Source organism: Amblyraja radiata, chromosome 15 (genome assembly GCF_010909765.2).
Source record: "Amblyraja radiata isolate CabotCenter1 chromosome 15, sAmbRad1.1.pri, whole genome shotgun sequence".
NCBI lineage: Eukaryota > Metazoa > Chordata > Chondrichthyes > Rajiformes > Rajidae > Amblyraja > Amblyraja radiata.
In genome coordinates this window covers 9,483,063-9,495,487 of record NC_045970.1, presented here as the reverse complement: position 1 = coordinate 9,495,487, position 12,425 = coordinate 9,483,063, and the positions used below count along the sequence as shown (strand labels likewise).

The 12,425-nt window shown below is 44.3% G+C and overlaps 1 protein-coding gene across 1 annotated transcript in view; it reads right to left on the bottom strand.

Moving 5' to 3' along the window:
• dntt (DNA nucleotidylexotransferase) overlaps positions 1 to 2,090 on the bottom strand; it is a 367,455-nt gene extending 365,365 nt beyond the window's left edge. Inside the window, exon 1 of the mRNA XM_033033629.1 lies at positions 1,879 to 2,090. Coding sequence (XP_032889520.1) covers positions 1,879 to 2,090 — 212 coding nt within the window. The remainder of the gene's footprint in view (positions 1 to 1,878) is intronic.
• Between the last annotated feature and the right edge of the window lie 10,335 nt (positions 2,091 to 12,425).

The following is a 12,425-nucleotide window of genomic DNA, read 5'->3' as shown; positions in this document are numbered from 1 at the left end:
CGCTCTTTGGGTGACTGAGGAGACGACTCACGATCATACAGGTGACACCCTTGTGACATGCTGGAATTTCAACATGTTGAAAATTTTCGGAGACCTGCTGCGACTATGCCGGGCGCCGGCAAGTTGCCGAAAAAATTGTGTAAGTGGGACAGGCCCTTAACTCCCATTCATGACCCTCTCACACCCCGGATAATCCTCATAAATAGTAACATTTTCAGGAAAACAAAGAATCAGAATATTGAGTCTGCCTTATTCCCACACATTTAAATATCCTCATTCTTGTACATGGTTACTTAAATCACCTTAGTTATCGAGATTAAATTTGCTTAAATTACCTTGATTAACAGATGGTAAAATTTACATCAAAAAATAATTGTTTCAGTTTGGAATAATACTTCATGTGTAACATTACAGTTTGAAATGTCATAGATCTTCTTCCTGTGGTTTTATTTGGAGACAAATAATTTACAATAATTAAGCTCTATCTTCCTGTCACATACACACTTGGTATCACTGGGGATTTTGACATCTGGTTTGGTACCATCATTTCTTTGTACGACTTATGTTTGTGGTTATATTTGGCACAGAATACAGCATTGTGGCAACAAGCTAAACTGCTCAGAAGAAAACACTGCTCAGAAGATGTTGAATAACTGCAATACAATGGATGAATGCCAACATAGTTATCGGCAACATAACTGATCTGCTGCTTATGTCAGCGATGTTTGGCATGGTTATTTTTATTTATTACGTTCCACAAAAGCTAATAAATAAAATTAAACTGGCTTTTTTTGTGTATGAACATTCTTAGTAGTAAATGCATACTATGTTCTGTGTGCTGAAGCAAAGCAAGAATTACATTGTCCTATCAGGGACACATGACAATAAATTCACTTGAACTTGAACTTGAAAAATAATTCCTTGTAATTCAATACAATTCAGTACAATTTCCAGAATTATTCCTAATCCTAAAACCCAGTTTTGAAAAGTAAATCTGGGGGATAGATATCAGGTCCAATCTAATTTATGGATCCATAACTTTAATGACCAGACATGAATGATAAATTAAATGCAGAAAATACAGGAAATACTGTTTGTTGGACTTTGAGTGTTACTTTGCACATCAAAAATGTGAAGGAAGTTTGTATTTTTGAGAAAAATATTTCCTGGTCATAAAGGAAAGCTGATAACATCATAAATATGTTGAACATTTTTTTATATTTCAAATTTTTTTTTTTTTTTAATAGGCCATTTGGCCCTTCTAGTGTGTGCTGGTTCTTAGAGCGATTCCGTCAACCCCCATGTGATCACAGCGGGATCATGCAAACTCCACGCAGTCAGCACCAGAGATCAGGACCAAATCTGGGTCTCAACAGCTGCGAGATAGGAACATAACCTGCTGAGCTACTGTGCCACGCACAATGTACCTACCTTCTTCAACTATTTGAAAAACTGATATATAGCTCTTATTATTATTGTTATTTTTACAGTGTTGTTATTATTATAGTCAGGGGATAATTCACTTTCTGTAAGATTGACAATGGAACATACATTGGTTTTCAAAATATATCAAATAATTTACAATTAAACTGAAGTAATGCCTTTTCTGTAGATGTTTATGTTAAACTCTATCAAGTATTGTGTTCTTTTTACTTGTATGGCTGTATGGTAACTCAAATATCACTACCGTAATTGGTGCATGTGACAATACATGTGAACTTGAATTTGAACTTGTACATTTGCACGGATTTTAAAAATATTTTTCAATTTTATACTATAAAGTTTTGAAGTTAAACTGATGAGCATTTGCGTCTCCTCCCGTATAACCTCAAGTGAACACCACCTAGAAAGTGCCAAGTGAGCCTCACAAAGCCATACCTCATGATATCAGCGACTCTGAATCCTTTCTTACGTGCTAAATCCATCAGAAACATTCTTCTGCTCGATCCCATTTTTCTTTCCACAACATATATGAGCAGATCTTGAAACCTTATTTCATATTGACAGTGCGAACCACAAAGTTCTTCCTCTTTCTGCTTTCTCCTCTTGGGTGTGATTCCCAAACTTCCCAGTTTCTCGACTGAGCTCATTTTATCCCAATAACTGTGATGTAAATGCTGCACTATCTGCTGTGCCACAAACCTCTGACACCTGCAACTCTCTGCACTTTCTATGCCCTTACACTCACCAATGATGTCAGTGACGTTACCTCCCATTTTTTTCAAAACAAATGCTCTAAAGAAGTGGGTCATTAAATTCCAGCACTAGCATTCGAAAAAAAAGTATTGATTAACCCTTTTTTACACATCAAAAGCACAAAGAAAGTTTGCACGTGTGAGAAAAGTCTTTCTTGGTCAATAAGGAAAGTTGTTGTCATCATAAATATGTTACGTTGAATATCTTTGTCTTGTCTCCACATAACTTAAAACGTCTTCAGAATATAAAATACTTTCATACTACTCATTCATGAGATTTTTCACAGTATATTTATACAATCGCAATTCAGGAAATTTAAAAAAGCTTCAGAATTAGCAACCTTACCAAAAAACACATACATTTCTTTTCTCCCCCGATTTCCTCAATTCATTTTCTGCCTCACTCGCTGGAAGAAACATGAGTCCTGAAATATGTTTTTATTAAAAATGATAGACACAAAAAGCTGGAATAACTCAGCGGGACAGGCAGCATCTCTGGAGAGAAGCAATGGGTGAAGTTTTGAGATTTATTATCAACGTGCTTATCTCCCAATAACTAGAAACCCTCGTCATCCATGAGTCTTTTTTAAAAGCAAAACATTAACGAATTCAAAGTATGAATAGTTTTTGAACTGATGTTCCTTTTCTCCACTCCATGAGGTGAGGTCTCCCTTTCAGACATCAGCATCTGAGGTATACATTCCAGTATTATTTTTGTTGCTATCATTATGGACAGTCGCTAGTTTTGAGGTACTTGAGGCATATTAGTTTTGTTTATCTTAGTTTACTTTAGAAATACAGCGCTGAAACAGGCCCTTCGGCCCACCGACCAGCGATTCCCGTACATTAACACTATCCTACACACACTAGGGACAATTTTACATTTATACCAAGCCAATTAACCTACAAACCTGTACGTCTTTGGATTGTGGTAGGAAACCAAAGATCTCAAAGAAAACCCATGTAAGTCACGGGGAGAAGATATAAACCGCGTACAGCACCTGTAGTCAGGATCGAACCCGGGTCTCTGGCGCTGTAAGGCAGTAGCTCTCACCGTGCCACCAAAGGCAAACTGTAGCTTTAATATTACTGTAACTACAACCAGATCACATCTTGGAGACAGAAGAGACTACAGATGGTGGAATCTTGAACAAAAAAACAAACTGCTGCAGGAACTCAGAGGTCAAGAAACATCTGTGGAAGCATAGGGATTATAGACATCTTGGATCACACAATCCAGAGAATATTCCTTGAACACTACTGATACCTTATCATCATTGATCTCTAATGACACATGCCCAATATTGAGAAGTTACTCATAAAGTTTTGACGCCACAATGATATTTCTAACTTTACAAATGACACTTAATTGGCTATCTTCGATTACACCATTGTCCCTAGTTTGTGTAGGGTAGTGTCAATGTGTGGGGATCGCTGGTTGGTGCGGACTTGGTGGGCCAAAGGGTCTGTTTCCGCACTGCGGCACCAGCCAGTGCTAATGATGCTGTTAATCTTATTAGCACTTCAACAGGGGGCTCAATTTACCGAGCGACTAGCACGAGTTGATGCAAATATATCGCTGACAGCCAGCCACATCTCATAACAGGGAGATGCATTGTTGCAGAAAGACCCGACAAAAGGAAATGTGGCAATAAATGCAGCTTGGAAAAACACTTATGATAGGATATGGAAGAGTGAAGAGTGAAGATAGACACAAAGTGCTGGAGTAACTCAGTGGGCCTTGTGGTCTACCTGACTGGATGACCACAATATGTCAGCCTACAGAACTGTGTCTCGGACATGGTAGTGAGCAACACAGGGGCACCACAGGGGACAGTCCACTCTCCCCTGAAGCGTACCTTCAGCCACAGACTGGTTCCACCAAGATGCAGGACAGAACGCCACAGGAGATCCTTTGTCCCTGTGGCTATCAAACTGTACAACTTCTCCCCTTCCGTCGAGGAATAGACTGACTCCCCCCCACCCCAATCTTTGCGCATCCCCAATTCTTTCCGCTTGTCACTTTAATTTCATGTTTCATGTATTTCAAGTTTTTATGACTGTTGGCAGATCAATTTAGAGATACAGAGCTGAAACAGGCCCTTTGGCCCACCGAGTTTGCACCGACCAGCAATCCCTGCACATTAACACTTTGGAGTGTGGGAGGAAACCGAAGATCCCGGAGGAAACCCAGGCTGGTCACAGGGAGAACGTACAAACTCCATACAGACAGCGCCCATAGTCAGGATCAAATTGGGGATCCGGGGTTCTGCCACTGTAAGGCATCACCATGCAACACTCATGTTGTTAAGAAGTGTCCCGACCCAAAACATCACCCATCCTTCTTCTGCAGAGATCCTGCCTGACTCCAGTTAGGAGTTACTCCAGCACTTTGTGTCTATCTTCAGTATTAACCAGCATCTTCAGTTCCTTCCCACACATGGAAGAGAGTGGTCTCCATTATTGTCCATTTCCCGAGTGGAGGAGATGGAATGTGGTAAGGTGCATCCTTTCAGTGGCATTGGGCCTGACAGGGAAGGTGGCAACTCAGGGACACAACACCCTGGAAAGATCGGAAAGATGGTAACAGGATTTTTTAGGACATGTATATTCCGGAGCCATATGCCAAGTAACGAGATACACAGTCAAAACAAAAACCATCACATCACATGTCTGGTTAAAACTGAATGAGTACTAATTCAGATGCTAAATCTCAGTGACTGAACGATTAGCCTCCCACAAGGTTCAATACTTCACACCACCATCATTCACAACCGGCCATCTCTACCCACTCAAGTCTGAAGACAATAGACAATAGGCAATAGATGCAGGAGAAGGCCATTTGGCCCTTCGAGGCAGCACCGCCATTCAATGTGATCATGGCTGGTCATCCACAATCAGTACCCCGTTCCTGCCTTTTCCCCTTCTCCCCTGACTCCACTATCTTTAACAACCCTATCTAGCTCTCTCTTGAAAGCATCCAGAGAACCGGCCTCCAAAAAATTCCACAGACTCACAACTCTCTGTGTGAAGAAGTTTTGCCTCATCTCTGTTCTAAATGGCTTACCCCTTATTCTTAAACTGTGGCCCCTGGTTCTGGACTCCTTCAACATTGGGAACATGTTTCCTGCCTCTAGCATGTCCAAACCCTTAATAATCTTATATGTTTCAATAAGATATCCTCTCATCCTTCTAAATTCCAGAGTATACAAGCCCAGCCGCTCCATTCTCTCAGCATATGACAGTCCCACCATCCCGGGAATTAACCTTGTGAACCTACGCTGCACTCCCTCAAAAGCAAGAATGCCTTCCTCAAATTTGGAGACCAAAACTGCACACAATACTCCAGGTGTGGTCTCACTTGGGCCCTGTACAACTGCAGTAGGACTTGTTTGCTCCTATACTAAACTCCTCTTGTTTGAAGGCCAACATGCCATTCACTTTCTTCCCTGCCTGTTGTACCTGCATGCTTACTTTCATTGACTGATGAACAAGGACATGGACCCCTGAAGAAGGGTCTCGACCCAAAACGTCACACATTCCTTCTCTTCAAAGATGCTGCCTGTCCAACGGAGTTACTCCAGCTTTTTGTGTCTAACTTCAGTTTACACCAGCATCTGCAGTTCCTTCCCACACATCTATAATTAATGTTCATTAGCTCCATTGCGTGCTCACAGTTGTAACACAGATGCAGACAGTACTCCATAGCTGTTATACACTGCCTACTATTTAACCATGACAGTCACATCACCCAAGTCACTCACTTTCACAAGTTCATAAGTTCCAGGGGCAAATTAGGCCATTCGACTCACCAAGTTTACGCCGCCATTCAATCATGGCTGATCTATCTTCCCTTCTCGACCCAATTCCCCTGCACTTACCCGTAACCCCTGACACCCTTCACACGTCACGGTGGCGCAGCCATAGAGTTGCTGCCTTATAGCGAATGCAGCGCCGGAAACCCGGGTTCGATCCCGACTACGAGTGCTGCCTGGACGCAATTTGTACGTTCTCCACGTGAGCTGCGTAGGTTTTCTCCGAGATCTTCAGTTTCCTCCCACATTCCAAAGACGTACAGGTGTGTAGGTTAATTGGCTTGGTAAATGTAAAAATTGTCCCTAGTGTGTGTAGGATAGTGTTAATGTGCGGGGATCGCTGGTCGGCGTGGACCCGGTGGCCTGTTCCCGTGCTGTATCCCTAAACTAAAACTAAACTAAACTAATCAAAAATCTCTCACTTCCTTCTCTTGCATGAAAAATAACACAACAAGGATAGTGCAGCATAGCAGTTAAGAAGGCCAGATGATTGACCCAGAGGCAAGCTCAATTCTCAAAATAGCAACCAGGGAATTTAAATTCAAGTAATTAAATCAGCCTGGAACTTCCAAACAACATGTTCAGACACCATAAGCATGAAATTAGTGGATTGTCATCCTGACCCATTGGGTTCACTAATGTCCTTTAGACGTGGAGTTCAGTTTCGTATAGAGATACAGCGCAGAAACAGGCCCTTCAGCCCATCGAGGCTGCACTGACCAATGATCCCCGCACATTAACAGCACCAACACACACAAGGGATAATTTACACTTATACCAATCCTACAAACCTGTATGTCTTTGGAATGTGGGAGGTAACCCCTGCAGGTCAGGAGGAGAACGTACAAACTCCGTACAGACAAGCACCCATAGTGAGGATCGAACCCGGGTCTCTGGCACTGTTATGCCCCTGTCCCACTTAGGAAACCTGAACGGAAACCTCTGGAGACTTTGCGCCCCACCCAAGGTTTCCGTGCGGTTCCCGGAGGTTGCAGGTGGTTGCCGGAGGTTGCAGGTAGTGGAAGCAGGCAGGGAGACTGACAAAAACCTGCGGGAACCGCAAGGAAACCAGAGGTTTCCGTTCAGGTTTCCTAAGTGGGACAGGGGCATAAGGCAGCAGCTCTTCCGCTGCGCCACCCGGGTCTTCAAGGAAGGATATCTCCTTTTCTAAGCAGCCTAGACTAACAATGACCTGGGACCCATCAACGCTCCTGACATTTAACTGTTTCCTCAGTTCAGAGGTAATTAAGGTGTGGACATAAATGCTGGCAATGACTGGCAACATTCTTGCAACTCCCACATCACATGAATGAATAAATGGGGTGGGAGATTGCAACCTTCACGTGGTCCGCCCTGTTTCAACGCATGCAATCAACCGGGCGTGTACAAACAGAAGATCAAACGGAACAAGTTGTCTTACAACTTTTGGCTGTGCACGCCATACGCAAGAAGAAGAAGCATGAATAATTCATAGGAAACAATTACATTTGGCAGTAGATTTTACCATCTGTTAACCACAGGTAACAGTGATGTCCTTGGTTGCAGCAGTTGAAAATGGAGGTCCAAGGGAAAGGTGAGGTTACAAATGAACTTCAATGCTGAAGATAGACACAAAGTGCTGAAGTAACTTAACGGGTTAAGGAGCATCTCTGGAAAAAAAGGACGGGTGACTTTTTGAGTTGGAAGCCTTCTTCAGACCGCAGCCTGAAGAAGGGTTCAAACCCAAATAGTCACCCATTTATTTTCTCTATATATGCTGCCTGACCCGTTCTGAGTCACTCCAGCACTTTGTGTCTTTCTTCGGTATAAACCTGCATCTGCAGTTCTTTTCTACACATCCAATGTTGAGAATTCAGGTGAGGGCCTTTGATGGAGCAGATATTAGGAGACCACTGGTGAGTATGTACATTCACCTATGTTGAGCTATCATCCTAGTTGACAGACAGCCTTGGTAGGATGTTCAAATGGTTGAATTTGGTTAGTCAAGGACATTGCTCTGAGGAAGATATGGAACAATGCCTGACACTAAGATGATTAACATCCAACAAGCACAAGCTTTCCCTCTCTGTGCCCTTTCCTTATTCTTTCTGCCATGATGTCCCCCACAGGAGAAAAAAGGTGCATGTCCAGGGCATTAGGACCTGGAATATAAGGAATACTCCCCACTTCTCTCAATGGTTCCAACATGACTTGGGAAGCCTGACACCCTGTGAGCCTGCCTGCCTGGAGCCCCAACATTCATTCCTGCTGCTGCCAGTGCAGCTTTGCTGCCAAGCACATTACCACAAACATGCCCCGGCCACACCAACAGCTCCTCCAAAATGCCCAAGTCTGCCATCATAAAGGACAAAGACAACAGCCGCAAGAGACCATCGACACCCGCAGGTTTCCGTCCAAGTCAAGCATCCTCCTGACTTTAAAAATATATTGCTGATCATTCATCGTGACTGGTCTAAATCCTGGATCTCCCTGGCAACAGCATTGTGACTGTACCTTCAGCAGAGCTTCTGCAGTAGTCCAAGCATGCAGCTTTTTACCCCTCTATCAGGACAAATAAGGTTAAGCAATAAATGCTGGTCTCAATGACATTGCAAACCTCGGGCTCCTGCTACTCCAAAATGGTTTGGATCCTGCGTAAATTCTAGTCAGTATCTTGAAATCTCCAAAGAAGTGTGAAAAAACCAAATGCTTCTTTTCTTAAATCAATATGCTGCAAGAATCCACAATTAAATGGTAACCTCTTTAATTGTGTGTGTGTGTGTGTGTGTGTGTGTGTGTGTGTGTGTGTGTGTGTGTGTGTGTGTGTGTGTGTGTGTGTGTGTGTGTGCATGCATATGTGTGTGTGTGTGTGTGTGTGTGTGTGTGTGTGTGTGTGTGTGAGTGTGTGTGTGCGTGAGTGTGTGTGTGTGTGTGAGTGTGTGTGTGTGTGTGTGTGTGTGTGTGTGTGTGTGTGTGTGTGTGTGTGTGTGTGTGTGTGTGTGTGTGTGTGTGTGTGTGAGTGCGTGCGTGCTTGTGTGTGTGTGTGTGAGTGTGCATGAGTGCGTGTGTGTGTGTGTGTGTGAGTGTGTGCGTGTGTGTGTGTGTGTGGGGGGGGGGGAGTGGTAGAGATAAGCCATGATGAACATGGACTAAGATGCATTGCAGAGGGCCAATTTGAGCTCACTGATATTGAGTCAGCATTGCACGCTGCTGCAATCTACCTCCTCTGTGTGAAATTACAAATCAGCAAATGCGGAGCCCAATAGAAATTAGATTTTACCAATTTTTGATTCACTACATCTTTAGCTATGGCCTCCATTCAAAATGGGACCCACCAAGAAATCACAAATTTGGTGAAATGAAATTGTTAAGATTGTTTGCCCAGATGTTTCCTGATGTCAAACAGTGTTTGCAAGTATGACGCTTCTCTGCCCTGACTGGTCCCCTCACGCGGCTGCAGATCAAATGCAAGTGCATGGAATTTGTGTAGATAATTGTCAACATGGATGTGGTGGGCTAAAGAGATTATTTCTGTGCTGTACAGTAGTTGGGTAATTAAAATGCTATTTTCTATGGTAGCCAGAGTACAGCAGCAATAAACTGGTGAAACAAGTTTGGAACTATGGGCAGGGTAATTGGCAGGCCTATTTCCCTCCGGGCACGGCCGGCCTTAGGAGGTGCGGGGCCAAATTGGGAACAATTTTCATAGAAATATAAATATATAATTATAAATGAGTCAAATTCAGGCACGTGCCGTGAATAATTACTCAGGGTAGGCCGGCAGTCGGCTTTTAAAAAATCTTAAACCTCGCATGCGCAGATTGTTCTCTCCGTAAAAATAAAAAATAAAAATAAAGAAAGTAACAATTCAATTTGCCCAAGGCTTCCAAATCTCCTTCTTTCTGAACTACCGAATGGGTGGGGGCTGGAGGGTAACGGCAGGTGGAGAGGTGGAGAGGTGGAGGGAAAAACGGGAGCACACAGGGACAAGTTGAATCAGTTGTGATCTTATTGAATGACAATACTAGTTCAAGGGACAAATTGAGGGGAGAGTTCCTTTCACAGCATGCGGGGAGTCTGGCCAGGGGTAAAGTTGCAGGGAGGGCAGCAACGTTGAGAAGGAGGGGGTCGGGGATCATGCTAGGCACGGTTCCACAACATTGGGGCCGGGAAGGGAAGCAGCTCGCGTGGCTAGGAGCGGCCGCCGGGACCGGACAGCTGCACATACCGCCATCTCAGCGCCTTCTGCCGGCCCGCTCAACTCTGGCAGTGCTCTCCATCTGAACAGTGAGGGGACCAGCTCAAGAGCAAAGATCATAGAGCGGAGCAGGTCAGCGGGCGATGGATAACAGGTCAGCGGGCAGTGGAGCTTACTCCTGTGTCAGCGCGAACAAGGAACTAATTGAGGTTACTCGCACTGACATATGGAGTAAGCTCCACCGCCCGCTGTCCTGTTATCCATCGCCCGCTGACCCGCTCTTGAGCTGAATGCTGGCATATTCCCCGACCCCCTCCTTCTCAACCCTCCTGCCCTCCCCGCAACTTTACCCCTGGCTAGACTACCCACATGCTGTGAAAGGAACTCTCCCCCCCCCCCAGCGGCGCTGTCCTTTTACAGCCGCTTCCCACTTTACAGCCACTTCCCATCAGCTGCTAGCAATGGGGGATAGACTTGGCTTTCCCTCAGTACAGCAACATCATTCTTGATCTATCTTTCTTGGCTAACAACCTAACCTTCGGCCTCCAAGATGCAGGTACATTTCCATGCTTTATTTTTGGGTAAAAAAGCATCTCCATTGCCGGGAATGTGGTGTTACATATATATTGCAATCAGTGATGGAAATGGGTTTTAGGTACTAGGGGTATGCTAAGGTCCGTGAAGCTGAGGTTGGGAAGGAAGGAAGGGAAGGAATAAGCCCCCAGTGAGAAATGTTATTTAACTCTGAAATTGAAGATAAATAGACATAAAGCTGGAGTAACTCAGCAGGACAGGCAGCGCAGCGACTCTGGAGAGAAGACCCTTCTTCAGACTGAACTGAACTCTCGTCGGTGAGAGTACTTGTGATTATCTGAAGAACGGTCTCGACCAGAAACGCAACCCTCTCCCCAGAGCCGCTGCCCGTGCCGCTGAGCCACCACAGCCCCCTGTGTCCATCTTCAACTCCAGAGCCAAACAAAAAAAGAGTGCTGGAGGAACTCAGTGGGCAAGGCGGCACCCATGGAGGGAACGGACCAGGAGCCGCCACGGGCCAGGACTCTCCACCCCCCCCCCCCCAAAAGAAACCACAGTTGCAGCCATCACCGCAAAACATCAAATGATTCCGGGAATGCCGAGGCGACAGGGTGAGAGAGAGGGAGTGAGAGAGCGAGAGAGAGACGAGATGGGGAGCGGGAGAGACAGTGCGCGAGAGAAAGAAAGAGAGGGAGGGAGGGACGGAGAGAGTGAAAGACAGAGACACAACATGGGTCAGTAGGTAAATGACTTTACCTGCACACCAAGAAGAAGCCCGAGCTCACAGTCCGGAGCCCTCAATCATGAAGTGAGTTTTAAGAAATTCTCAATGTGTCATCAATACATCGATCTACATTCCTCAGTAAATGTAATTGTGTTTTGACCAAGTATTAATGACGCCGTGTTTCTTTGAATAAAATTCACGGGACTCCCGTGAATTATTGATGCACATTGTATAACCACGTGTTAACTACTGGCTGTTAACAAGTGCTAACAGTGGTAGTTACCAAATCGTTTTTGTCTGATGGCCAGTGCAGCGGTTTTTATCCATGTTAAAATCTGTATTTAACAAGGCGAATGTTTTTTTTTTAATCTGTATTTAACAACGCAAAATTTGTATTTCTGTACGAAATACGGAAAATTAGCGCGGGGCCCCCTAGGCGCGGGGCCCAATTTGGGAGCAATTGGTCCAAACGGCTTAAGGCCGACTCTGCCTCTGGGGATGAATAAAGTTTTATCGTACCATATTGTATCATAATCAGGCACAGGGGCTGTAATTCACCTGTTACACATCCTCCACCCACACTGTGACTTCCCCTGACCCTCTCTCCACCGCTGTGGTAGTTAGTATCTGTGATTGCACGCACACATGCTCAGAGTCACTATCACAGACAGGATGATAATGCAGGTGAGACTCTCAGCAATTAAACTGTTTGAAATTAAGCTGACATGTGCACCAGAGCTGACCTGCCATTGACGCAAAAGACTCATCATTCACACTCAATGGGAGATCAAAGCATCAATGTCCTGCAGGGACATCTTCATTCATGTATGATTTGCTGAGAAATGGGATTCGATAAAAATTAAATATCTGTTATTTTGTGGTCATATCACATAAAGAATGTTTTGCATGTGCTTTGAAATGTCTGTGTCTTTTCTTAGCAGAAGTTCGGCCTGTGGGAAAATTAGACTTCCCATTGCAAT